This window comes from Cibotium barometz, chromosome 32 (assembly GCF_041138505.1).
Source record: "Cibotium barometz isolate CiBa-2024 chromosome 32, ASM4113850v1, whole genome shotgun sequence".
NCBI classification, from domain to species: Eukaryota; Viridiplantae; Streptophyta; class Polypodiopsida; order Cyatheales; family Cibotiaceae; genus Cibotium; species Cibotium barometz.
In genome coordinates this window covers 16388619-16416075 of record NC_141077.1, presented here as the reverse complement: position 1 = coordinate 16416075, position 27457 = coordinate 16388619, and the positions used below count along the sequence as shown (strand labels likewise).

The 27457-nt window shown below is 45.5% G+C and overlaps 1 protein-coding gene across 1 annotated transcript in view; it reads right to left on the bottom strand.

Annotated features, from left to right (window-relative positions):
• Positions 1 to 26299, bottom strand: part of LOC147619869 (Peptidyl-tRNA hydrolase II (PTH2) family protein) — a 33400-nt gene extending 7101 nt beyond the window's left edge. Inside the window, exon 1 of the mRNA XM_086825717.1 lies at positions 25874 to 26299. Within this exon, the coding sequence (XP_086681843.1) occupies positions 25874 to 26242 (369 nt within the window). The 5' untranslated portion in view covers positions 26243 to 26299. The remainder of the gene's footprint in view (positions 1 to 25873) is intronic.
• Positions 26300 to 27457: the final 1158 nt, after the last annotated feature.

Sequence of the window (27457 nt, the reverse complement as noted above, 5' to 3'; positions counted from 1 at the left end):
CACAATGGACAGCCAAGGCAACCCTTTGGAAGTGCCTAATTCGAGGGGTCCATCTAGTGCTTCTCGTGGGTCTGATGCCCTGCGTGGTAGGCACAAGCCCCTTGAAAGGGTTATGGATAGTGAATCCAAGGGTCAACTGTCTCCAGGAAAGACAGTTATGCTTGAACAAGAGCCTGATGCTATGAGGGCTGAAATGGAACATATGAGAAAACTTTTGCAGGCTCAAGAGCAAGAGTTAAAGTTCTTGCATGAAGATCCCCATCTACAAAGTGCTATTGAAGCCAGGAAGGCTGATGCTATGGTTGATGTAACTTTTGAATCAATGGCTCGTGAAGTGGGCAAGAAACCAAGGGAGTTGGCACTTGCCTATCTCCTTCGCAAAGGTGATATCAAAGAGGGGGATGACGGAGAGCTGAAATTCAGAAATCCACCTCGTTTGAAGCATGGAGATCCCGCATCCCAAAGGCTGAAATCTTTTATGCAAAAGGAAGAGGTGACTGTCACCTCTCGACATGCATCTTCTCCCCAAGGCACTAAGCCTGACAGATATATGTATGCTAGTGCTCATGGAGGACATGAAAGTCACATGCATGCTAGATATGTATCTCATGGTGACAGGTCTACTTCCAGAAAAATTTTGCCTTCCGAGTTGTCTCATGGAGAGACCATACCATATGCAGGTAAGTCACATGCATCTGAGTTTCGAGTTCGTGGAGCACATGCCACCGTGCCCCATGAAGCTTCTATGACGGCCCATGGAGCCCATGCAGATAGGGCTACCCCGTTGGATAAGGGGAAAAGAAAAAGAGAAGACCATGAGCCTCATGCCAGGAAGCTCAAGGAATTCAAAGCAGGTGATAAATCTGTCAAATTTGATGTTTTTCATGGTGAACATGATGCTTCTAAGGTGTTAGCATTTGTGGCACAGTTCGACATTGCTTTTAGCGATGAGGATTTCATAGAAAAATCAAAGGTGCGCCATGCTAGCATGTTTTTGAAAGGGACTGCTGCCCATTGGTGGATCACTGAAAAGATCACCAAGGATCCCATTTCTACTTGGAAGGAATTCAAAGATAGATTTTATGCTCAGTTCTTGCCACCCAATGCAGAGCAAACTCTCACTCAAAAGTGGGACAGGCTGGAGCAAAAAGATAATGAGAGTGTGCAACAGTATGTTAACAAATTCTGGAAAGTGTTGCTGGAAGTGACTCCCTTCATGCAAATCACTGAGGATGAAAGAAAGAGGAAGTTTCGTTCTGGATTGCAACCTGCATATAGATCGGGTATTGAATTGCACCCAAAACATACGTTGCAACAACTCATAGCTTCTGCTCTTGCTACGGAGCAATTGGTACTCAAGATCAAGCAGGATCAAGGAGGTTCCAAGGGGAAGGACAAGGCTGTCCCAAATCAGCAAAAGGGTGGACAGCCACCTAAAAAGAACTTCCGGGAGCCCTACAAGGGTGGTAAAGCTGAAAATAACACATCTAAAGAACAGGGCCCAAGGAAGAACAAATTTGGATTAACCCCGGAGCAAAGAGAGCAATATGCCAAGGATGGAAAATGCTTTTCTTGTGGTAGCAAAGACCACATGTTTCGGCAATGCCCAGATCGCAAATCAAAGCACGAGGACAAGCACACCAAAGCAAATGTTCATGCAGTTCCTGATGTGCAAGGAAATACAGGTCATGATGCAAAAGAGCGTATGGTTTGCAAGGCTTGGGGGCAAATCAAGGATCAGCCCGCACTCTTCATGTTTGATGACTGTGCAACTGACAATTTCATCTCTATGCAAATGGCAGCTGCATTGGGTATTGAGGTTGAAAACATGGGACCTCCGATTGAAGCCGAAGCTGCATTTATTGGTAAAGAGGTGCAGGTTACCCCTTTGATTGGGAAGTTGCGTATCCATATTCAGGGCTACCTTGATAATGAGCATTTCCTAGTTGCTCCACTGAATGGATGTGATGTATTGTTGGGCAAGCCGTGGCACCATAGGCTTGAGCCCCGCAAAGACTACAAGTCTAATATGATTTCTTTTATGCATAAAGGCCGCATGCACTTTATTGATGCTGGCAAAGAAGGGGATTCCATCCCAGTTGTATCACACATCCAAATTAATAAAGCAATGAAAAAGAGTCTTTCAGCGTACTTGGTTTTTGTGCGTGATAGTCTTGTGCCAAATCATCAAAATGTGGATGCTATGTCTAATGATAGGCTGAATTTTCTTAATGCATTCAACGACTGTTTTGCTGACTCATTGCCAGGTGAATTACCTCCCCAAAGGCCCGAAGATCACCTCATAGATCTTGTGCCAGGTAGTTCTCCTCCTAACAAACCCGCATACCGAGTGAGTGCTGCACAACAAGAAGAAATTATGAAGCAGGTAAACGAGCTTTTAGAAAAAGGTTTGGTTCAGCCCAGTTCCTCACCTTACTGCTCTCCTGTGCTTCTTGTTCAAAAGAAGGACGGATCATTCCGTATGTGTGTGGACTATAGAGCTTTGAACAAGCTTACCATCAAGAACAGATTTCCTATTCCACGTATTGATGATATCTTGGATAAGCTTGATGGCTCAGCTTGCTTTAGCAGACTTGATTTGAAGAGTGGTTATCACCAGATACGCGTGGTGCCACAAGATGTCCATAAGACTGCATTCAGGACAGCCTTCGGATTATATGAATTCTTGGTAATGCCTTTTGGTCTCACCAATGCTCCTGCTACTTTTAATCGTATGATGGATAGGATATTCCGACCCCATCGCAAGTTTACAGGAGTCTTCTTTGATGATATCTTGGTTTTCTCCAAGAATGAGCAGGAACACAGAACTCATTTGGTCACAGTGTTCGAAGAGTTGCGGAAGCATAAACTTTTCGTCAATGCCAAGAAAAGTGAGTTTTTCCTTTCAGAGATTCATTATCTGGGACATATTGTATCCAAAGATGGAGTTACAATGGATCCTGCAAAGATCGAGACTATTTGGAATTGGCCCGAATTGCAAAACGTACATCAAGTACGTAGTTTTCTGGGATTATGTTCGTATTACAGGCGTTTCATAAGGCATTTTGCTATGATTGCCACTCCTCTACATGATCTCACGAAGAAGAAAACTGCTTTTAAATGGACTTCAAAGGAACAGGATGCTTTCTTGCAGCTCAAGCATGCGATCATATGTGGTCCAGTATTGATTGTTCCTGACTTGCACAAGTCATTCGTGGTTGAATGTGATGCTTGTGGTGATTGCATAGGAGCTGTCCTAAATCAAGAAGGGCATGCAGTTGCATACGAGAGCCGTCGTTTGCATGATGCTGAGCTTCATATGGATATCTATGAGAAAGAGCTCTTGGCTGTAATTCACGCCTTAAAGATTTGGAAACACTACCTTCTTGGGGCTGAATTTGTAGTCAAGACAGATCATCAAAGCTTGAGATACTTTCTATCTCAAACCAAGCTTTCAGAGGAGCAGATGAGAATCGCAAACTTTCTTTCCATGTTTCATTTTCAGATTGTGCATACTCCAGGAAAGAAAAATGTAGTGGCCGATGCACTATCTAGGAGGCCTTATGTTGCTGCAGTCTCAGTGGCCTCTCATGGAGATCTATCTGCTATGAGAGATTTGTATCATTTGGATGCTGATTTTTGCCATATATGGACTGATTTGATGGCTGGTCATTCACATGCCTCTTATGTTATCAACGAGGGTTATCTCATGAAGGATAATTGCCTCTGTGTAGTGAAGGATTTCCGTCCAAAGGTTATGGACGAATGTCATGCTCCACCTAATGCTGGTCATAGAGGTATTATGCCTACTACTCGCATGATTCAGAGGTATTTCTTTTGGCCAAGCATGCGTAAAGACATTGAGGCTTATGTGCGTGCATGTATCACTTGCCAAAAGATGAAATTTGATAGGCAAAAGCCTCCAGGTTTGCTTCAGCCATTGCCTATTCCCTCGCAACCTTGGGAAAGTATCACGATGGATTTTATTATGGACTTGCCTAGATCCCAACATGGGAATGATGCTATTCGGACTATTGTGGACAGGTTTAGCAAGCAAGCTCATTTCTTGCCCGTCAAGAAAACCATCAAAGCTGATCATATGGTAAAGCTTTTTCTTGCTAATATTTTCAAGCATCATGGTATGCCTAAATCCATTGTTGGGGATAGAGATCCCAGGACTACAAGCCTATTTTGGAGGGCTTTGTTTGATAATATGGGTACTAAGCTTGAGTTTTCATCAGCTTATCATCCCCAAACGGATGGCCAAAGTGAAGCTGCAAATTCAGCCGTGTTGGATTTATTGAAATGTTATGTGGCAGATCAAAAGAGTGCATGGGAGAAGTATCTTCCACTTGTTGAGTTTGCCTACAACAATACAATCCATGCTTCCACAGGAAAGGCTCCGTTTGAGATTATTTATGGCAGAGTGGTCTTGCCACCCATCCTTCGTACAAAGGATGAGATTTTTGCAGCTGATGAATATGTTCGTGACTTGGATGTTGCCTTTGGTCAGGTGCGGACAGCCATCGCAAGATCTCAGGATAAGCATAAAATGGCTGCTGACAAGCATAGAAGGGACATGGAAGTCAAAGAAGGTGATTGGGTATTGCTGAAATTTGAGAAGGCTAGGCTTCGAAAGAGGCCAGGACGAGAAGGATCATATCCTAAGCTTTCTCCTCGCTATTATGGACCCTTCAAGGTGATTCAGAAGATCAATGAAGTGTCCTACAGGCTTGCTTTACCTAGTCATTGGAAGATTCACAATGCTTTTCATGTGAGTCTATTTCGGAAATATGTGGGGCCAGATCCTGATGAGCCTGTCATCACAGAAGATCCGCCAGAAATCGAAGAGCTTGAGGAGATCCTCCAGCCAGAACAGATTGTTTTTCACAAGGAGAGAAAGCTACCGGCAGGAAAGCTTTCCAGGAGATACCTTGTGAAGTTTAAGAATTATTTGCCTATTGATGCCAAATGGGTAAATGAGGATTATTTTGCAGATTATCCGCAATTGTTGCAGGCATATCTTGAGGCTTTTCAGTTGAGGTCAACTCTTTAGAAGCCCGGGGGGATGTCACCAATTGGCCGACCATTTGGTCCATCTCCAGTTTTTGCGTCTCGTTCACTTGAGGCCAGGCCAGTGTCTCATGTGAAGAGGCCAGTATTTTGCTGACATGGACGGGAGCCAGACTGGTGCCACCCGTGTGTTAGCAGGATGGTGTCGTATGGACGGGAGCCAGACCAGTGCCACCCGTGTATGACCTGGACTGTGTTCGATCCATGGGATTGTCACGCCATGGAAGAGCCAGTATTCGTGCCGTGTTTTGCCTATGGGACTGTCACACCATAGGGAAACTCGTGCCTGGAACTGTGTCTTACCTATGGGACTGTCACTCCATAGGAAGACCAGGTTTTTATGTTTTTATGTCGTGCCAGTTTTGTGCCGACAGATATTTTGTACTTGTTCCATGAACGGGAGATATGTCCATGTTACTATTTGCACATGCACACATATTTTGCATGTTTGAAACTGTTTTCGCATGACATGTATTTGTGTGTTTGCCTGCTTGACGTGTTACTTACTGAGCGGGGACGCCTGCCAGTGAGTCGTGAAGTCTGCTCTGTATTCTGACGAGTTTTAGTGCATGTGAACAGGTGGTAAGTATGTTACACATGTTGTTTTAATATTTTATTCTAACCCCTTTGTTTTATAAGGTTAAGTGTTCACACTTATTTAAAAGTGGGCACCCCCTTTGGGCACCCACTTAGGGGCCAAGGTGGGGAGCCCCACTTTTAAGTGAGTGTGGGGGTGGGCATGGTCACCTACTCCCACTAGTCCCCACATGCAAACGTGGGTATCAACAATAGTACAACTCCACTTTAATTTTATTAAAAAGACTCCCTCCTTCAAGCGTGAGTATCCATCGCTTCTATCTGGCGCATGTTCATCAACCGGCGATCATCTTCTCTTGCGCCTGTTTTTCCCCAGGCGGCTGGCTGCAACTGCTTCTGTACCCTCTGTACTGCAGGCTGTACCTTCTGTACTGCAGGCTGTGTACCTTCTGTACTGCAAGCTGTGTACAACTTCTCTCCCTCAAGCTGACGGCGGCGCTCACAGTTCTACAGGCTGCTGCGTACCTTCTCTCAACAAGGAATCTACACCATCTCTCAGGCGACTGTTGTCCCTTCAGCAGGTGGTTGCATATATACAGGCTGCACTGCCTTTCACTCCTGCACACAGTCGTGGGCCTCCATCTACAGGCGGCTGCCCACCATCTACAGTTCACTACTTGCGCCTGTTTCTTCAGCAAGGTTGCCCACAAACTACAGGCGGCTGCTCACCATCTTTCCTCCACGCTGCAGCCAGGCGGAGGGTATTCCTTCTCTCACAGCAGGCAGCTGTGGCCTTCTTCGGTGGTACTTGTCTTGGTGGTTCACCACAAGGCAATTGTTTCTTCAACAAGGGTGGCCTCAGCGAACCACAAGTATTGGTTTTCTATCAACCATCTACAAGTAAGTGAATTTTCAGATTTAAATAAAGTACTTTGTATTAAATCTGCTAAGGGATTCATTCCCTCTACGGCCACACCCGTTCGGTGCCGGGTTGTCCAAGCTATATTGGCGAACCTCGGTCCAAAGGTGCTGAGATCGGGAGAGCCAGGCGTTAGTACGAGAGCGCCTGTTTGTGCGTGGTCTCGGAACACCAGTGAGGCGCTCTCCGCGGAGTCCAGTGAAAGCACAGGACCGTAGTGATTGGACCACACTAGTGGTCGTTCTGCTTCGAGCTTCTACATCGAAATTCGAGCCTACTTGTTTGGTACTGTTTTCATATGTACATGGACATTATCTGGTTCTTGGAACCCATGGAGCATTGTATTTATTAAATACTCCCAATAAATATATCATATATTGAGGGGGGGGTCGGCCCGTTCCGGCCCCAGTGCTGGTGTCCATCTTTCCATTTCATTTCATTTAAATTTCAAGTTGTTTTAAGTTGTCCATTTCAAATTTGTGGTTTTAAAGTTGTGCTATTAAGCGTGTGGGTGTCCAACGGAGTCTTTCCCACTTGACGGGATCGGTTTCAGTGCACTTCTGCATCCTGGATATCCATGACACAGCACATCCTGTGAATGTAAACACATAACCGGTAGTAGACTTCCGGTTATCTGGATGACCGGCATAATCCGAATCCGTGTAACCATGCACTAATGCATCCTGTTTGCCAAAGCATATGCACATATCCTGTGTGCCCTTCAGGTATCTCATGACACCTTTCACTGCTTCCCAATGCTTCTTGCCAGGTTTGGCCATGTATCTAGAAACCACTCCCACTGCAAATGCAATGTCCGGCCTGGTAGCAACCATCGCATACATGAGACTGCCACAAGCTGAAGCATACGGAATCTTGGCCATATCAGCCCTGTCACTATCCGACTGTGGGCTGTCCATAGCACTGAGTTTCACATATGGAGGCAAAGGAGTACTAGTCTTCTTCCCCCCGTCCATATTGAACCTCTGCAAAACTTTGCCAATGTATTCCTTCTGAGACAAATACAACACATGCTGATTTCTGTCCTGAAGTATCCGCATACCCAAAATGTGATTTGCATCACCCAAATCCTTCATATCAAAGGTCTGATGCAGCCTCTGTGGACACTCGTTGACCTGAATTTTCAGGTTTGTAGCCCTTGTTTGGCTGCGTTTTCTTCTCCAGTGGACACAGATCACTTGCAGAGGGGGTTTCTTGTATGGATTGTGGCTTTGGAGGCAGTTTGGTACTTGAGGAGGATTCTGAATTTCTGATTTCAGTCAGCGTTTTGCTGATTTTGGAGCATCTATACCAGTGTTTTGTTCCTGGCCTACACGGTTTCCCGGTTTCTACATGTTCCTTGCCTTTTGTTGGCGGTGGAGTGCTATTTTTTGCTAGATAGTAGTGTTTTGGCTGCGTTTTGCTTCCCACATGAGTTTTTTCCACTCAAAGGGGGCCTATCTCCAGCTACTTCACTTGAGGATCAGTTTCGAGAGCTATTTTGTATCTGTGGAGACTTTCTTCTTTGACAGGAGTTTACAAATTTTGGAGGAGAGCGGTGATCTTTTCAGAGATCCTGAGCAGAGTTTATTTTGTCCGAGCTTGTGTTTTTTGCAGTATTTGCAGAACAAGGAGGGTGTCTTTGCCCTTGCGGTGTGATCCTTTCACATGGATCCTTTATTTTTTGCTGATTCTTGGGATCTAGTTCTACTTCTCGAACAGTCTTCTGCTATCTGTGATGCTTTTGAGGACTTTGTTACCACTGCAGCTTATATTCCTGCTTCCCTTCCTCATTGTGAGAAATCTATCTCTGCATCTCTTTGTGATGCTTCTAAGGATGCCCCTCCCCCTGCAAGTTCTGCAGGCTTGTTGTTTTGGAGGATGGTTTTTTGGACCCGGTGGGATGCTTTGGATCTGTGGTTGCTAACGGTGCCTGGGGCACAGTGGTACTTCCAGAGTTTTTTGGATTTGGATCAGAATCAAGTTGGGCTTATATAAGTCCGACAATATCTTTTTCAGAGGGGGATGTGGAGTCCTTTTATCTTGCGATGCCCACCTCAGTGGTGTGTACTTATGTACAGCATTGGGCAACTCATGTTATGGAGTTTGAGCAAATGGACCCCATCTTTTCTACAGAGTCTTTACACCTTGCGATGCCGACCTTTTCAGAGGATGCTTTTCTACAGCATTTGGCTACTCTTGGTACAGAGTTGGAGTAGATTGACTCTATTTCTTTTGAGGGATCCATTGAGGAGCAGTTTGCTTCTCCCAGGATTGATTATATATAGGATCTGATCTTGGTTGGTTATGAGGTTTTTTCATACCTTCTCTAGGCTGGAAACACGACATTCGACTTCGGGGAGTGTTCTTACACTTGGGCTTGGAACCATTATTTGGAGCAGCACGTCACAGCCTATATGGTTGTTTTCTTCCAGAGGAGCAGTGTACCTAGCAGCTTGTTCTGTTGCTTTTGTAGCTGTGTTGCTGATGAGATTGCTTGTGGAGCTTTCTTGGTACCTGTTTCTGCAGTCTTTCATCTTTGATCGAGGACGGCGTCTCTGGCTTCTTGGAGTTCACTTAGCATCCGATGCTGAGAGGGGGTGTTAGACATCATCCCCTACTTGTTGGCTTCCTATTTTGTGTCCTATTTTAGCCTCTAGGGCTGACAATGTTAGTCAGAGGGGCTGTTCACCCCTCACATATATTTTACCCATATTTATTTCCCATTTCATGGTCCTGGGTATTTTCCCAGTCGTGGAGGCACTTTATCTCCAGTCGGCTACCTTCGTGTAGGTGTATATATAGCTAGCATGCCTCCCTCATCACTCACTACTTGCCTAGTTGCAGTCCCTCACATACGAGGTTCTCCCCTCTTGCTTGGGACATGTATTCCTTTTGGTGATGATATTGAGAGCAGGTTCTCACATGTGTTTCCTCTCCATCTTTCTCTCACTCTCTCTGCCGTGTTTCCACTTTCCCTTCTTCCACTACACATTCTATCATCTAATACACGGGCCACTGCTAATGTAAAGAGTGTTCTGCAACTTGAACATCAACCGTATTTGTATGCAATGGGATCTTGGCGCCATAAGCAAACAAAGAATCACCTCACTGTTGCAACCCACGTCCTACCTACTCGTGTAATATTGCCTGAAGTGTCAGGCATTCCAGTAGTTGATCCAGATGTGGAAGCTCCCTCTGTCCAATTGCGAGAGACCAAAGGCCTTTGTCTAGGGATATTGTTTTTTTGGGAGTCTGCCATGCATCACAATCAAGTATGTCTTTATCTTTTCAACTTACCACATGAGAGCTTGTTGTGGCAACTTTTGCTTTCTCTTTATCCAAGCTGCATTCTTCCCCTTTTGAGTTTGCACTAAAGCCGCAGGAGTAGCTTGTGGAGGGGACATGGCTGCAACAACAGGCGGCCACAATAGAACCAATGGACATTCCGATTGCATGTGCCCAAACTTTTTGCAAGTGAAACAAGAACCCACAAAATTTTCCCATAAAGAAAATCGGGATTCCTTGCATTTCGACATCCATTGCTTCCCTGTCAGGGGTTTGTTTGTCTATGTCCCAAACAATACAGAATCTATTTACGCTCCCATAAGATCTGGGAGGGCATACAGCCTTACCCAGTGATTTAGCCAAAAAAGGCAATGCAGGGCGCATATACACCAAGAGATCCACCACTTCTACCCACACAGAGCATCTATGCTTGATAAAATTGTGATAATCTTTGGTGGCTGACCGAGGGTGTGTTAGCAGTCATCTCCTATCTATACCATATTACATTGTAGGGAGTTAGGGCAAGTGTTGTGGGTGCGCCCGCCCGTGTGTGACTTTCTCCATATTTTCCCTAGTTTTGCTAGTCATGGGGGGACTGTAGGAGGTGGCCGACTGGTTTATCTGATGGCCGACTCATCATGTTGCTGGCCGACTTGTTTTGTTGGCCGACTTTGTTTTGTTTTTACTGGCCGATTGGATATTATCCCAGTTGTGGGCATTGTTGGGGCTGTCGGCCTATTTTACACTGGCCGACCAACAGCCCAAGCGGTATATATACCACGCTTCCCCCCCCCCCTCCACTTGTGTTGTGCGGGATCGTGTGTATATAGTAGAGTTTATACAGCACTTCTGTGTTTCTTTTCTACTCTGTTTTTGTCTCATTTCCGTTGTTCATTTTGACATGGTATCAGAGCCCCAGGTAGCTTGAAGATTTGGAGACAGTGAGAGCATTCGGGACTGCTGCGTTTGGTGCTGATTGGAGTATTTTTGGGCTGTATGAGACGTGGAGAAGAAGGTAGAAGGCAGCATCATTGTTGGACATTCACCTTGCATTGAGGTGCATTCTCTTCTTCATATTTTTTTTTCCCACCCACCCTCCCTTCACAAGATCAAGTGAATCTCAGAGATAGCACAGAAACATGTGAAGATCCCCACCCTCCCGACGTTCCCAGGGGACCGATAGTTGGACTGGAACAACTATGGCATCTAGAAGGTAATGATGCAGTCTGTCTTGGAGTCTTATGATTTGGCTGATTTCATTGTGGCCGGAGTTCCAAGGCCAAAGTTGGAGGAGAATGAACTTTCACTACCCACTAAGAAAGAGCGGGAGGATTAGGCACAGTTGTGGGATGGTGTCAATGGCTATGTTCGTTCTTTCATCTTCCTCAATTGCACACCCCAAGTGATCAACCATATCAAACACATGACGTTGGCTCGAGAGATTTGGCAGCACTAGGCCTCTTTGTACAATCGGGTACAGCCCATGAAGAGAATTTCCTTGGAAGTGCAAATGCGAGCGATGAAACCTGCAAAGTCTTCGACGATACGAGAGGACATCAACAAACTACAGGCTCTTCAGCAGGAGGTTCTTCAGGCTGGGAAGGAGATATCATCAAAGGACATGGCCATCACCTTGTTGTCTCATCTATCCCCTCAATACTCAGCTTTCTATTCTTCTTCAATCACCAGTGGGAGGTTCAACACCATTACATGGGAGGAGCTTGTGCACATGGTTTTGGACCAAGAAGATCGGTTTCTGAACCCTCCACAGGGTGGAGGTTCTGAGACGTTGACTGGTCAGAGATCAAAAGGCCGCAACAACAACGAGGGCAAAGGTAAGTCTTCCCAAATGAAGTCTTCTGAGAAGAAGCCCAACTTAGAGCGTGATGCTTTGAAGGCCGAGCGGACTTGTAACCATTGTGGCCAGAAGGGTGGAAATGTCCTCAGCGTAGCACCGAGAAAGTTGGAGATTCCTCAGCTACAACCGCAAAGATTCCAGCTTTTGTGCACTTGGAGATTATTAACACCAGAGCTTCATCTTCTTCGAGCAAGGAGGCGGTTGGTCTCACCATTGGGGATACTCGGGAGTGGATTCTAGACAGTGGTGCTTCCAGGCACATGACTCCTTCCCGAGAGTTGTTACAGGATCTTCGAAGGCAAACAAGTCACATCTTTGTTGGTGACAAGTCCACTATCCCGATTCACAGTGAGAGTAGGCTAGAGATCATTCCCAATGGCAGAGGGGGGAAGCATTTCTCCCGGGTTCTTTATGTCCCATCTCTTGGCTTTCATCTTTTGTCAGTGCATGAGGTTTGCAAGATTGACATGCGGGTGGAGTTTCATGAGCATTTTGTTGCTATCCGAGACAAAGCAACAGGCCAGGTTGTTTGGGAAGGTGGAGTGGAGAATGGGATTTACAGACTCTCATCACTCTCTTCTCTTACAGGTACTCAGCTCGGTGATTTGTGGCATTTCCGTTTTGGCCACTTGAATGTGGATGCATTGCGGCGGGCTTTTCGGGACCAAATGGTGGATGACTTGCCATATGTTGGCAGCAAGCAAGGACATTGCAGTTCTTGCATTCGTGGGAAGCAGCATAGGGAGTCTTTTCCGAAGCAGGCTACTAGGCGGGCTTCTGGAGTTGGTACACATTGACTTGTGTGGACCTATGCAGACCCCATCTTTGGAAGGATCCTTGTATTTCATGCTCTACTTGTGGATGATTGTAGCAGGTTCACATGGGTGTATTTTCTTTCACAAAAGGACCAAGCCTTTGCTCGGTTCAAGGATTGGTATGCTTTGGTGGAAAAGGAGTCTGGATTGCAGGTGAAGACTGTTCAGGCTGACAAAGGAGGGGAGTTTTCTTCTAATGCTGTTGTACGGTTTTGTGCGGAGCATGGCATCCAGCGGGAGCTGGCCAATATAGGGTCACCTTCAGAGAATGGAGTAGTTGAGCGAAAGAATAGGACTGTGGTGGAGACGGCGAGGACGATGCTAGAGCATTGTAATCTTCCTCGTCCACTTTGGGGAGAGGCTGTGGCTACGGCTGTCCATATCCTCAACCGATCTTCGACGACTTCAGTGCCTAAGATGACTCCATTTGAGGTTTATTTTGGCAGGAAACCAAATGTATAGTGATGCCTATGTTCACATACCAAAGAAGCAGAGGGGAAAGCTTGACTCAAAAGTCCCAGAAGCTTGTTTTTGTGGGATATTGAAAGAGTGCACAGAGCGAAAGCAAGATAAGCACTACAGTGTGCTGATCTGAGAAGTGCAAGAGAGAGAGAGAGAGAGAGAGAGAGAGAGAGAGAGAGAGAGAGATATGAAGCAACTATGCTGAATATACTGCAATGAAAGCAATCCCGAGCAAGAGACATAAAAGGTCTCTTAAGTGAGGGATACAAAAGATGACCAAACTATGAAAAGTGAAGAGGCTAGCCCACCTATATATAGGTCATGAAGGGCTGGCCGACTGGAGAAAAGCTACTGGCCGACTGGACAAATCAGAGCTGGCCGACTGGAAAAAAGTCACCTGATGTAACTTGGTTGAACACAATGCTAATCAATCCACTTAAATACACTAAGATTTGATGGACACTTGCTCAAAATACAAGAAGTAAATTGCTGAATTGACAAGAGACACACAATGAGCCGGAACGGCCGACCCCTCCCTCAAATAAAGTATATTGATCTTGGAAGAATCAAGTACATAGTGTCATGGGCATTTCTGACCAGATTTCCATACCAATGCATATGAATACAGTATTGCAAACAAGTGGTTGTCGATGTAGACTTGCAACCCACACTACCCTCTCAAGTGCCCATGTTCCCTACCATCTGCTCTCTATTGTTCCACCAACACAAGGTAGCAACAATCTGCAAGAGAGCACGTAGGACAAGAGAACACTACACAGGGTATGTGATCTTGTAATCCGGTTCCTCCCTCCTGCTACTTGCTCTCAAATTTAAGCATAAAAGCTTACCAATAGCAAGTAGAGTCGATGACAGCGGAACTCTTCGTGATGGAAGTCCTTGGAGTGTTGAGATCTTTGATTTGTCGCCTTTCTGTCATGTGCATGATAAATGCCATGGACATTCTCAAGTGCTGGTCCAGAAGAGGCAGCCAGATAAAGAGTATGAACCAGATAGAGTCAAGGTTTGGAGCACAAGATTCAGAAGTGGGACAGTGTGGACTTGGAGCAAGGCCTGGAGGGCATGTCCTGTCAGTGCGTTAGAAGAAAAGGGATGCTGTCGGCTGCAAGAGGGGACTATCGGCTACATGAAAGATGACGTCGGCTGTACCAAAAGACAAGGCGACTGAAAGCGCATCATTACATGGGATTATGACCAGTCGGCGCTGCATTTATGACAAGATAAGCCAGTCGGCTGGCCGACCAGCAGTCGGCCAGCACTCCAATGCTCCAAAGGGCCTATAAAAGGCACAAAGTGCTCATTGTTAGGACCATTCAACTCCTTATGAGTTGGGTCCTAGTTAGGGACAGATCTAGGTGTTTATCACCTTTTATGTAAGGCAGCCTATGGCTGTAGATTAGGGTACCTTTTTGTACCATATGAATATACTGAATTTCCAGCACATCTCTCTCTATATATATTTGCGTTTTGCATCAGATGGTTTCCAAGAGTGTTTAGGGCTGAAAGAAGACTCCCAGAGCTTCCGCGTGTTACACTTTCTTCGCGACAAAAGTCTTCAAGAGGATGAAGGGAACCTTGGGAAAGCTTCCCCTATGGTTCAACTTGAGAAAGAAAGGCTGAAATTAGGGTTTTCAACAAAAAGACCAAAAATTACAGCAAAAATGAGAGCTATTTTGCTGAATTTTAGTCATTGGGAGTGAGTAGGAGAGTGATTAGCACTTGGAAACACTCTTGGAAGCTTGCAAAACACCCTAGCAAGTTGGGTATGGCTATGGAGAGCTTGGAAATGGAGAGAAATGGTGGAAAAACAGAGTTTTCAGCCTCCAAAAATCTTCATGAAGAGAAAACACGAATTTTCTTTTAATAAGTAAGTGAATTGGGGTCCAATCAGGTGAAGGGACATGGGGAGATGCCCATTTATGAGTAAAAGGGGAGGATCAGGTCCTGGACATTGAGTCTTGTCCGCCTCGGGACTTCAATGAGTGTGAACTTGGAAGCGGTCATAGTTTATAAGTAACTTTTGGGCGCCCAAACTTTAATGAAGTGGGAACGCACTCACTTATAAATATTGGCCAAGTCCTAAGGGCAATTTGAGCCTAGATTGGGTAATACTTACCACCTGTTCACATGCCACACAACCATGTCAGCAGACAGTTTCACACGCACGGTTCACGGGCAGGCGTCCCCTAGCCCGGAACTACACATAGGTCAAGCAGGCATGAAAACAGCATGCAATTTCATTTGCAGGCAAGCACATAAAGATGCTATGCAATGCAGCATTTGTGACATGCGAGGTCTTCGACCGTAGTAATCACAACCTTAGTCTAACTAAACTGTCCTTAATGATGCTTAAGAAATAGACAAATATGTGTCAATGCAATGCAATTATATTAGATGATGAATGCGGTTACAATGAGATCCAAATGGATCTATGCTGACCTAGATGATGTCTACCCCTAAAAGAGAGGGAAACATGCTGAAGAATGAGGAATGAAGACGGATCCCTGCTCCAATGCTGAGGTAGACCCTTATGCTGCTGGTTGTCCCTCTCTGTAGGAGTATGAGAGATGTCTTTATACTGAAATCTGAAGATGAATGCTGAAGATGATGGATGCACTGCTGTTCTCAGCCCTCCTGGAGTAGAAACGCTGAAGAACACACTCTTGAATGCTGAAAAATGGACTTGAATGCTGGAATGATGAGGCGCCTGCTTATATAGGTAGGAATGCTGCTGGTCGGCCAGCTTAACTGTTGTCGGCCAGATGCAAATGTCCACGACTGCTGAATAAGCCTTTTCCTGCTGGTCGGCTGCCCCATAAATGAGCCTAAAAATTGCATAAAATAAACCATGTGATGCAGATGATGTGTACACTGTTGCAGGTGCCATTCCAGCCCCATACAATGATGTACAAGCTGAATTAAATGCTTTTAATGCCTGTAAAATGCCTGATAAATCATACATAAATATCTGATAAATATTTGATGATGATTATGATGCTAAAATGATGCCATGTCACTGTACACCTGAATGGTGTGCACGTGACATTCCCCGCTGCTAAACTGTTGCTACCTAGCAACCTTCGACTCCTCTGGGGATCCTTCTCCTCCGAACCACTGCCCCTTCTGTCTTCTGCTCTGCCGGGACTGAGGTCGTCTGCAGGAGTGAAATCCTTTGAGCCAAGACTCTATGTACTGCGGGAACTGAATGGCAAATGCTGCTAAAGCTTGGAAATACCTCAGTCACCCCTGACCCGCCTGTGGAAACCTTTCACCTACCATCTCTGTCGTTCCTGAAGCTCTGAACCTCCTGAGGCGATGTTGGAGCAAACTTCCATCTTCTGTGGAAGAGAAAACCCCCTGCTGCTGCCAGTTGAAGCCCAAAACTTATGTCCTCCTTTGATGATGGATGTCATTCTTCCCCAGAGAGTTCATGGGCAAACATGTATGCCTTGCAGATGCAAGTCTGACCGCTAAGATGACTACAATGCAAGCCATGTGCAACCCTATATGCCGTGCAAGAATGCAGATGGATGGGTTACTAATGCATACCTAGGGGAAGATCCCTAAGGGTGGCTTGCAAGATTTTGAGAACTGGGTTTAACTGTGCAGAAGCGATTAACATGATGTCTGACTGAATGACTGATGAAATGAACATGCTCTAAGGTTGGTTACCCTGTAATGCTCTGATACCAATGTGACATGCGAGGTCTTCGACCGTAGTAATCACAACCTTAGTCTAACTAAACTGTCCTTAATGATGCTTAAGAAATAGACAAATATGTGTCAATGCAATGCAGCTATATTAGATGATGAATGCGGTTACAATGAGATCCAAATGGATCTATGTTGACCTAGATGATGTCTACCCCTAAAAGAGAGGGAAACATGCTGAAGAATGAGGAATGAAGATGGATCCCTGCTCCAATGCTGAGGTAGACCCTCATGCTGCTGATTGTCCCTCTCTGTAGGAGTATGAGAGATGTCTTTATGCTGAAATCTGAAGATGAATGCTGAAGATGATGGATGCACTGCTGTTCTCAGCCCTCCTGGAGTAGAAACGCTGAAGAACACACTCTTGAATGCTGAAAAATGGACTTGAATGCTGGAATGATGAGGCGCCTGCTTATATAGGTAGGAATGCTGCTGGTCGGCCAGCTTAACTGCTGTCGGCCAGATGCAAATGTCCACGACTGCTGAATAAGCCTTTTCTTGCTGGTCGGCTGCCCCATAAATGAGCCTAAAAATTGCATAAAATAAACCATGTGATGCAGATGATGTGTACACTGTTGCAGGTGCCATTCCAGCCCCATACAATGATGTACAAGCTGAATTAAATGCTTTTAATGCCTGTAAAATGCCTGATAAATCATACATAAATATCTGATAAATATTTGATGATGATTATGATGCTAAAATGATGCCATGTCGCTGTACACCTGAATGGTGTGCACGTGACAGCATTGGTATGGACAATCCCCGTTCATGAGACTATACCAAAATAGACGTGCTCCAGGTAAGTTTACGAGGTACCAGACCCAATGGAACACCAATCCACCAAGCATTTCCGGGCATGTACACGGAGGCACAAGTCCCAACGGAAAGCCAAGTCCACAGTATCACATGAGTGGCATCAATCCCCGGCATAAACAACTGCCATGGACACCAGTCCAATGTACATACATGATAAGAAAGCACGGGTGGACCAATTGGGTGGCCAAATGGTGACACCTGACCTGGGAAAAAATAGGAAAAAATACCAAAAAAATAGGGGTGGCCAGCCCACAACCAAGGGCCATAAAAGGGATCAAAAGGGGGCACCATTCATGGGCAGAATCTAGGGATGAATATGCTAACACCCCCTCTCACCACCAAATGCTAAACATACTCCGAGAAGCCTAAGAAGTCGTCCTCTATCAGACAAAGGAATGCAACAACAACAGGTACCAGGAAAGCTCCACAAGCAATCTCCTCAGTAACTCTGCTACAAAAGCAACAGAACAAGCTGCCAGGTGCACTGCTCCTCTAGAAGAAAACAACCATGTAGGCTACGTCGTGATGCTCCAAATATCGATGCCAAACCCAAATGTAAACACAGTGTCACAGAAATCCCTAGAAGCCTATAGGTCCAAGAAGAAAATACCCTCAAAAGAAAGAGTCTATTTGCTCCAACTCTATACCAAGAGTAGCCCAATGATGTACAATAGCACCCTCCTTAAAGGTCGGCATCGCTAGATGTAAGAACTCCACTGTCCCCTTTGAAAACTAATGTCAAGACTTCCACAAGCCCAACCAAATCCAAATCCCAATCCCAATCCTTCAATCCTTGGAAGTACCACTGTGCCCCAGGCACGGTCACGAACACACCTGACCACAATCCAGAATCCTCACACAGAGTAAGGGAAATAAGAACATTCACAGTAGTGGTAACTGAAGTAGTAGAATCACACAACGTAGAAGCAGGCTCCTCCATAGAAGGCAGAGGGACCAACGACACATCCTGGTCACTGATATTCGAAGAAAGAGTCAGAGGCAAAGCAATAGGAGACAAATCCCCCTTAGAAGCTGTGAGCAAAGATAGCCCAATGTCTTCCTCAAAAACATTACTAGAGATATCATCCTGGCAAGGAGAAGTATGCACAGAAACTGAAGGCAAGGCAATAGGAGAAACAAACTCCTCAAACGCTGTGAGTAAAACTAGCCCACTATCCTTCGCTGCTGCAGGAACATCTCCAAAAGAAGTATCCACAAGATCACTGGCTACATAGCAACCAAAAGCAGAAACCATCTGCCGATCACTAGCATCACCATACAGGTCACAAAGCAACTGCCACACATAGAAAGTAGAAGTATCATCAGGAGCATAGATGAAGTAGTAAAGAACCGAATCCTGACAATTCAAGAGGAGAAAGCCATAGATCTGTCCGTCAATCTTCCTCCGGTAAGCACCGATTCTTGTACGAAGGAAACTCCATCAAACCATACTCCCTGAGAATAGAAGTAACCTACAACTTCCATGCTGAAAGTTACCACCATCCAACTTGTCTGCCTCATCCACGAAATAACAAGAAAGTGGTACGGGAGCCAAATCTGAAACTGTCATCGTCGATCCAACCAATAGGACCAAACCTCATAAGATCAAAACTATCCAAATCAGAAAACGCTGATGTAGGTCCCTTCCTCCCACCAAAACGCAACCCTGAGAGGCTGGACAGCACCCGAACATCCCTCCTGTAGCAACAAACACAGAAGCTTCTGTCAACTGTACCTGTAACCTTGAGACCACCAGCACAGGGAAGCAAAAAATGCTAATTTCATATAGAGAAAAACAGCCTCACAGGGCCAAGGAATATGCTATAGGAAGGTTCAAGAGGGAAAGGCATCTACTAGGACTGTAACTTGGGCTCTCAAAAAAAACACACAATCTCAGAAGAAGAAGTGTCCACCATAGGTACCAAGGTTGCCACTAAAGCCAGAATCACCACAAGACCCCCTCTGCAATAGGTAATGTCCACTGGAGAAGAAAACGCAACCAAACAAGGGACTGCAGACCTGAAAATACAAGCCGACCAGTTTCACACTCCTCTAGAGAAAAAACGTTGATGAGAAGGTACCTTCAGGCTAAAAGCAATGAAACCTAAGTGAAGGTAGAGCGACCAGCCGCAACTGTCCAGAAAATGCAACAACAAGAGGGCTGCAAATCTGAAAAAAATGCAGAGGTGAAGGGACTGTAGATAGGACAAAATCTGGGGCAGCAGAGAGAACTCTGAACCTAGAGCGATGATACCATGAAAGAGTGCACAGAGCGGAAGCAAGATAAGCACTAAAGTGTGTTGATCTGAGAAGTGCAAGAGAGAGAGAGATATGAAGCAACTATGCTGAATATACTGCAATGAAAGCAATCCCAAGCAAGAGAAATAAAAGGTCTCATAAGTGAAGGATACAAAAGATGACCAAACTATGAAAAGTGAAGAGGCTAGCCCACCTATATACCTATATCTCGGTCGTGAAGGGCTGGCCGACTGGAGAAAAGCTACTGGCCGACTGGACAAGGCCGACTAGGAAAAAGTCACCCGACCTGGAAAAAATACCAAGAAAATAGGGGTGGCCACCCCACAACCAAGGGCCATAAAAGGGATCAAAAGGGGACACCATACATGGGTAGAATCTAGGGATGAATATGCTAACAAATTTAACTCTCTTTCCAAAGGCTACAGGTTATATGACCCAGAGCAAAATGAGGTTGTTGTCGGCAGAGATGTTGTCTTTGATGAGCATGTTCCAGCTTCCACTGTTGAGGAGCCACCACTTCTTGGAGAACTAGATGAGTATGAGGATGATTCCCAGGCTGTTGTTCCAGCTAGCCCACCTCAATCAGTTGTAGAGGTTGAGCCCGAGGTTGGAGATGTGCCACCACAGTAGCAAGAGACTCCGCGTTCTGTTCGCGTACCAAAGTGGTTGTTGGATACCATTCGGGAGTCAGGTGTTACAGAGTATCCCTCCAAGTGGACCACGGAGAATGGACCTCGAAGATCGCACAGAGTTTGTGATAAAAGTCACTCAAAGGAGCTTTTACAGGTGAACTGTGCATTGATGTCTCGTATCATTCGGGACAAAGAGCCTACTTCAGTTAAGGAAGCTCTTTCCCAAGAGACTTGGAGGAAAGCCATGCAAGTGGAACTTGAAGCCATAGAGAAGAATAGAACTTGGGAGTTGGTTCCAAGGCCGTCAAAACGGGGAAGCTTATTGTTCGGGGGCTGCTTCTAGGCGCTGAGCCTTGGAAAGAGCTTCTTTTGCAGCGGCTGCAGGCTCGGGCTCCCCCAGCAGGGGGCACTTGGGCACCAGAGATTCGATGGATCTTCATAGAGATGAGGAGGACAGGCCTCCGTAGAGGATGGGAGGACAGATTTGCTTTGAGCATCCTGAGAGCTTGGGAGCTGCTGAGACCGGGACTCTCTCAGAGACCTCCTTCTTGTGTTGAGGAGCGGGCCAGACAGCCGCTCATCTGGAGCCCAGCGGTTCGCACAAAGCAGGGTCATATGCTGGGTTCTCGGCCTCGTCTAGCCTTGGGACCTTTGGCGGCAGGCTTTTGCAGTCTTCCAGAGGAGATCCAGGTGGAGAGGCTGAGTCATTTCAGAGGGGGGTTGATTATGAGGTATGACATTCAGGAGGCACTCACAGAGGAGTGGTTCCCGCCTCTCGAGCTAGTGGCCCCACGGTGGATGGGAGCCTTTACACAGTTGGAGATCCTAATTGCTGTCAGAGCTTGCACTGAGGATGGCAGTTGCCTCTACTATGAGATTCAAGATGAGGGCAGACTTCAGAGAGTGGAGGTGGAGTCACCTTTGGTTGCAGAGTGCACCTTTCAGAGGATACGGGTAGTGGCCGCCGCTTCTCGGAAGTGGCATATTGACCCAGACCCTGCAGATGTGCTCCCGGATTGGCGCATATGGGCATATGCAGTGCGCCCCTTGGCCCGGCTACAGTGGGACCCTGGCGAGTACGAGTGGCATGATCCTTATGCATCCCTTGAGGCCACAAAGATCAGTTAGGCTAGGGCGGCATATTTTGACGGCGAGGAGGACGGTCTCTCCAGCTGCAGGCGGGGCACTGGCAGCTGCAGGGACTCTCACAGGAGTTACTGGAGGATTTTTGGGCCCAGCTCTGGGCTAGTCGACAGGCCCGCAGGATCTCAACTTTCCAGTGGCTGGTTGCCCACAGGGGCTCAACAGTTGGCACCTGGCTTGTCTATAGCGGTCTTCCGGCGGCCTGCGTCCGATGCGGCCACCCTATGGAGACATAGAGACATTGCCTTTGGGATTGCCCTCAGGCGCAGCAGATTTGGCTGCGGATGCTGCGTATTCTGGCCCCCCTCTCTCCAGAGGGTATGTATACGCAGGGTGCCGCTGCTTGGTCGACTTTGTCAGGGCCGGCTATGGGCTATGAGACGGAGCAGGACAGCCAGGCCATCAGATTCATTAGGGGCCAGCCTCGCCTCGTTCCTTCACCGGATTTCTCGTCCGCCAGCTGGACGCAGGAGAGGGATCCACGATGGGAGCTCCTCAGCAGCCTCACCATCTGGTTCACCTGGAGGGCCCGGTGTTTCAGGGCCTTTGAGGGGAGACTGGAGCCACCAGCAGAGACTGTACGGGGGATTTGGCAAGAGTTGATTGATCCACACCCTGCGAGGACAGTATGATCGCATCCGGGGCGACTCGGATGAGGCGATCTTGCGGCGCCAGGCCTTTCACACCACCTGGCGCAGCGGCCCCTTCTATATCCTGCACGCGGGGTCCCCCCGTTGGCATTACAGGCCACCTGTTTGGCTTCTCCCCCCTCCTATTGTATGATTTAGCCCCTCCGTTCCTTGTATTGATGCTTGTACTAATGCTTGTACTTTTCAGCACCTAGGGAGAGTCCCCCAGGCTGCCTTGCTTTGTTCACTGCTCTGCTTCTCTTGTGAGCAGGAGAGGATCTTTTGTAGCCCTACGGGCGTTTTTATATAACTAATGAAAGGATCTTTTCTCGGAAAAAAAAAAACAATGCATCGCAAGGGTCAAAAGAACAGATGGTAATTGGACATGCACTAAAGCTCAACTTGCGAATGCTTGCCATGAATACTTTTTTGTCATGTTTGCTGCCACTCTACTTCTTTAGAGAGAGGCTCTTGATGCGCAAGAACTTTTCTTCCAGCAAGTTATGCCTATCATCATAGGTAAGAGGCTAACAACATGGATGAGCCTTTCACAGATGGAGAATTGGATGATGCTATAAAAGGTATAGGCAAATGGAAGTCTCCAGGCTAGGATGGCCTAACTGTGGAGTTCTCTCAAATGTTTTGGGATATTTTGAAATCGCCAATCTTACTTATGGTAAATCACTGTTGGAACGTTGGACAGTTTGCCATGCTCATGGAAAGAAGGTTTGCTGAAAGTGCTGACCAAAAAATAGCTCAGTGAAACTATATTTGATTGGCGTCCCATCTCCTTATAATGCTTGTCATATACAAATTGGTCTTGTTAATAGAATAAAGGGTGTCCTACATGCAGGTTTACATCCAGCACAGTATGGATTCGTCACTAGAAGACAAATCACTGACAATATAGCAAATGCATGCATAGGCATAGAATATGCCAAGTATACGCAAGAGGATGTTCTCATCATGCAGGTAGACATAGCCAAGGCCTTTGACACAGTGCATTGGGACTTTATAGCTTAGGACACAATGGGCTTTGGGCCTAGAATGAAAAATGTCATTTTTTGGCTTTACCAAGAGGGAACAACTAAATGCCATGAAAGAATTGTCTCTCTATGGTTTGGCTGCAGGATTGCATGTGAATTTTGAAAATTCCAAGTTGCTCCCTTTGAAAAATTATGACTGGCATCAGATTTGGTGACCGAGTCATATCTTGCCACCTAATGAGATAGTCACGCACCTGGGTTACCCCATTGGTTGGGAGTTGTCCTGAGACTCAATGGGTGATGGGCAAATTGCATTGTAAAATTGAATATTCGACATTATCTACGTAGCCTCTACATGTGCGATTGCAGATAGTGCAGTCAATTATAATGGCATATGTGCAGTTTTATCTTCCACTACTACCTTGGTCGCATAGACAAATTGACAATTTCATGTCTAAAGCAATGGAATGCCTATAGAAAAGGGCTACGTTTGTTGAGGTAAGAGCTTGTATGTTCACCCAAAATACATAGTGGGCTCAATGTCCTTAATATTCATTATCATATACTAGCAAGAAAGGCCACTCTTCTACTCGATTTTATAGAGCGGGTAAAGCCATGGGCATATATATTGAGAGCTATGTGCACTAACATGCATACAGATGCATATAGGCATTGGATTATCAATTATGATGATATAGTCTTTGGGCGTTTCACATGCCGTATTCCAGGCACTCCATATGTGACTCCTCTTATTCAAGATTGGCAAGCTATCCTATGCTATCTACAATGGTCCAATAGGCCTATGAATCGCGGTAACTCAATGTTGCTACAGAGCATTGGAGCAGGGTATCTTATAGACCACTTGTTTTGTCTCATCCAAGAAAGGCCTACAATCTATCTACATTGGGGATTCATCACGTATGTAACATCATGGATGAAAATGGTTATTTCCACAAGCCGTTAGGCAATGTATAATTTGGGGAAGTATCACAGGCCAATCTAGAGAGTCCTTCGGCAATGATGCAACCTTTTCAACCAGTCCCAACACTTGAGGAGGCAAGGAGACTCTGAGATTGGCGTTTTGATAGGCAACTTCCAGGATATAATCATGTGCCTTTTTACCAATTGTCTACAGCCAAGGCTCACAGGTTGCTCTTACCGCCCCCATGGATTGAGGTGTTAGAAGTCATCTCCTATCTTTATCAGACACCAGGGCCTCTATAGTGGGTGTGCCCGCCCTTCGTAAGTGTTTTCTCATTTTTCCTCACTCCCCGTATTTTTTTCCCATTTTTTCCTATTTTTACCAGGTGTGGGAGGCAGTTTTCTACACCCTGGCTGATCCACATACTAGCCGACTGCTAGTCAGAGGTTCTGGATGCTGGCCGATTGCCCCTTCTGGTCCCTGACCTCTCATGCATGCTGGCCGACTGCTGTGGATGGGGCTGGTCGTGGACATGTAGGCCCAGTCGGCTGCCTTTTCAACAGGCCGACTGCATGTATGGCCCCCACACCATTGTATCTTGTTTTCATCTTCGGGATCTTCTGTATAGAGAAGAGTTACACACCCATCTCTCTCCTTCCCTTGTGCTGTCTATTTTTTGCACTCTACTTGCTCTTGTGGTCTCAGATTTAATTATCATCTCCGCTGCGTATTTTGATATGAGGATCATGCAAATCACCTAGAGAAGAGTTACATGCCCATCTCTCTCCTTCCCTTGTGCTGTCTATTTTTTGCACTCTACTTGCTCTTGTGGTCTCAGATTTAATTATCATCTCCGCTGCGTATTTTGATATGAGGATCATGCACATGTCAAAATCTCTTGCTTAGTGGAAAGCTACATTGAAAAGAATTTGGAAGAAACACCATATTAGTGAATTTGGGAATTTCCCATTTCCCATTTTTGAATACTTAAAAAGGGGACATGGATAACATGTTTGTAAGTTTCTCAAAACCCTATCATATGACCTATCGTTGGAAAGCGCTTGAAAAATGGAATCTAAAGAGCTATAAAGTGCTCATTTTGGATTAGTGGTGTTCAAGTTATGGTTAGTCCAAACTTTTGACCACGTGTCCCAAACTTGTGAGAAATTCCCGTATTCCCCAATATGGTGTTAAGAGCAGATTTCCCCTCAAGCAACAATTATTTCTCTGGAGATGTGTGGTCGGGGTATTCCCGGTGGGAACTCTTTTGGCATGGAGGCCCATTGCGACTGCATCTTGTACATGGTGCTCCCATCCTAGAGCGACAATGCCTCGTATTGCTTGCACTCTCGGGATTTTCTTGATGACTAGTCCAGACATCGCCGGGCTCATTTTCCTGGGAGGGGTTACGGGCACATGTTTTGGCATTTTGGTTGTCTTTCTCCCCCACTAACGGCTTATACAGACTTCCTTGATTCGACTAGATTCTGGGCATTGTGGACTATCTACCATGCTTGGGATCAGCTCCTCCTCGGAGCGGTTAACACCCCCACACCCACACCCCAGCCACCAATCCCTCCAAGATTCTCATGAAAACGGAGGGCTTTCCTTTCAGCAACTAGAAGTGTTTTCCCACTGTTTCTGAACTAATTAGTAGCTGCCCCACTCTCGAACAACTATAAATGTACATTGTTTTTTCTAATCAGACAGTGGTTTCACTAAAAAAGTGTGTGTGCGCGCGCGCACGTGTAAAAATTTTAAAAAAATCTAAAAATTTTCTTGAGAAGGGGAGGGGGGGTACTCACAGTAGTCATGGAGTCTAGGTCGCCACAGTATTGGAGGGTGTACGGGTGATCTTTGTGGAGCCAGACAGCAGCAACTGCAGCGTGGCAAGCTTGGGCGAGGACACTGCCAAGGGGCCACTTGAGAGACTCGACGAGATCCTTCCTTATCACCACGTACTGGGCTAATGGGTCGCCTGCTTTCGGACCATCTTCTGCAGTAGAAGATTCTGGAACGTTCGAACCTTGCTCCATGTGCAGCACAGCTTTCAACTGAAACCTAGCTTTTGGAACGCATACGAAGCTTCCTCTCAATATAGGATTAATACAAAGAGAATGGTAATTGCAATGCGTTGAGGCACATACAGCACGCGAACCCACTACACCATACATCGCCTAGTGAAGCAATAGTGCACCTTGTACATAGGTCTGTCCTGTGAAGTCAATGCCCACTAGTATATGTATGAAGTATTTATATGTATATATGCCCATGAGTATGTATGTGTGAAGCATTTGAGTATGTCTATGTCTTGGCCACATGCATGAGTATGTATATGTAATTATAAGTCCATGATGAGTATGTGTGTGTGAAGTATACACATCAATATATATATACGTCCATGATGAGTATGTTTGTGTGAAGTATTCACATCAATATGTATGTGTCAAGTAACATCTTGAGTTGAGCAAATGCAGTTGAAGTTCCACACTATACTATTCGTTCAACAATCTATCAATCTACTAATCATAAAAACACACATCCAAACATAATGAAACTCAAACCACCAAGGTCTACTTTAGTAGTGAAAGCATGCTAGATTGGATACCGGATGTTGGATTGATATTAAGTACCAAAAGACGGATATACTAAGGATCAAGTTGTGTACCAAGTACCAGGTACTTTATTCAAGAGAATTGGATGTGCCAGATGTCGAGTTAACATGTGCATTAAATGTTACATATACCAGATGATGAATTGTAGTCCGTTGATGTATATTAGGGTGGTCTATTCTTGGAAGTATCACATTGATCGCTTTGGAAAAAATGAGAGAGAAGAAAGAAGTGATAGGGTTAGACAAACCTTCATGAATATGAATTTGAAAGAATTTAGGTCAAGGATAATGTCAAGGGATATAGCCAAAAACTTCAACTTTATAATTTACTCAAGGAAGGTATGTTTGAACGTTTCACATTATGGTTGAGCTAATTTTTTATTAACTTTATTGTTTTTTTCAAAGGATGGATTTGAAGGTACTTAGCTAAGTGGCTTAGAATTTAGATTTGATGAGACACAAGGAAATGAGATATTTATACATCCAGACGGCATCGTTTTTATGACCACTAAGGTAAGGCAACAATTCAAAGTATTGTCATCATCATAATCAAATAAGAAGTCATTACATAAAGGAAATATCAAAACCTCATAGAGAATGCCATTAATCATTCATTTTCTTATTATTTCTCTAAGGACTTAGCCTTTTGATGAAGGAGAGGGGCATATGTGACACCTCATTTATTTTATTTACGTGAAAACTTAAAGAATGTGCTAGATTAACAGATTTAATGCATAAACAAATAGTGGAGAAACTTTAAATGAAGAGATATTAA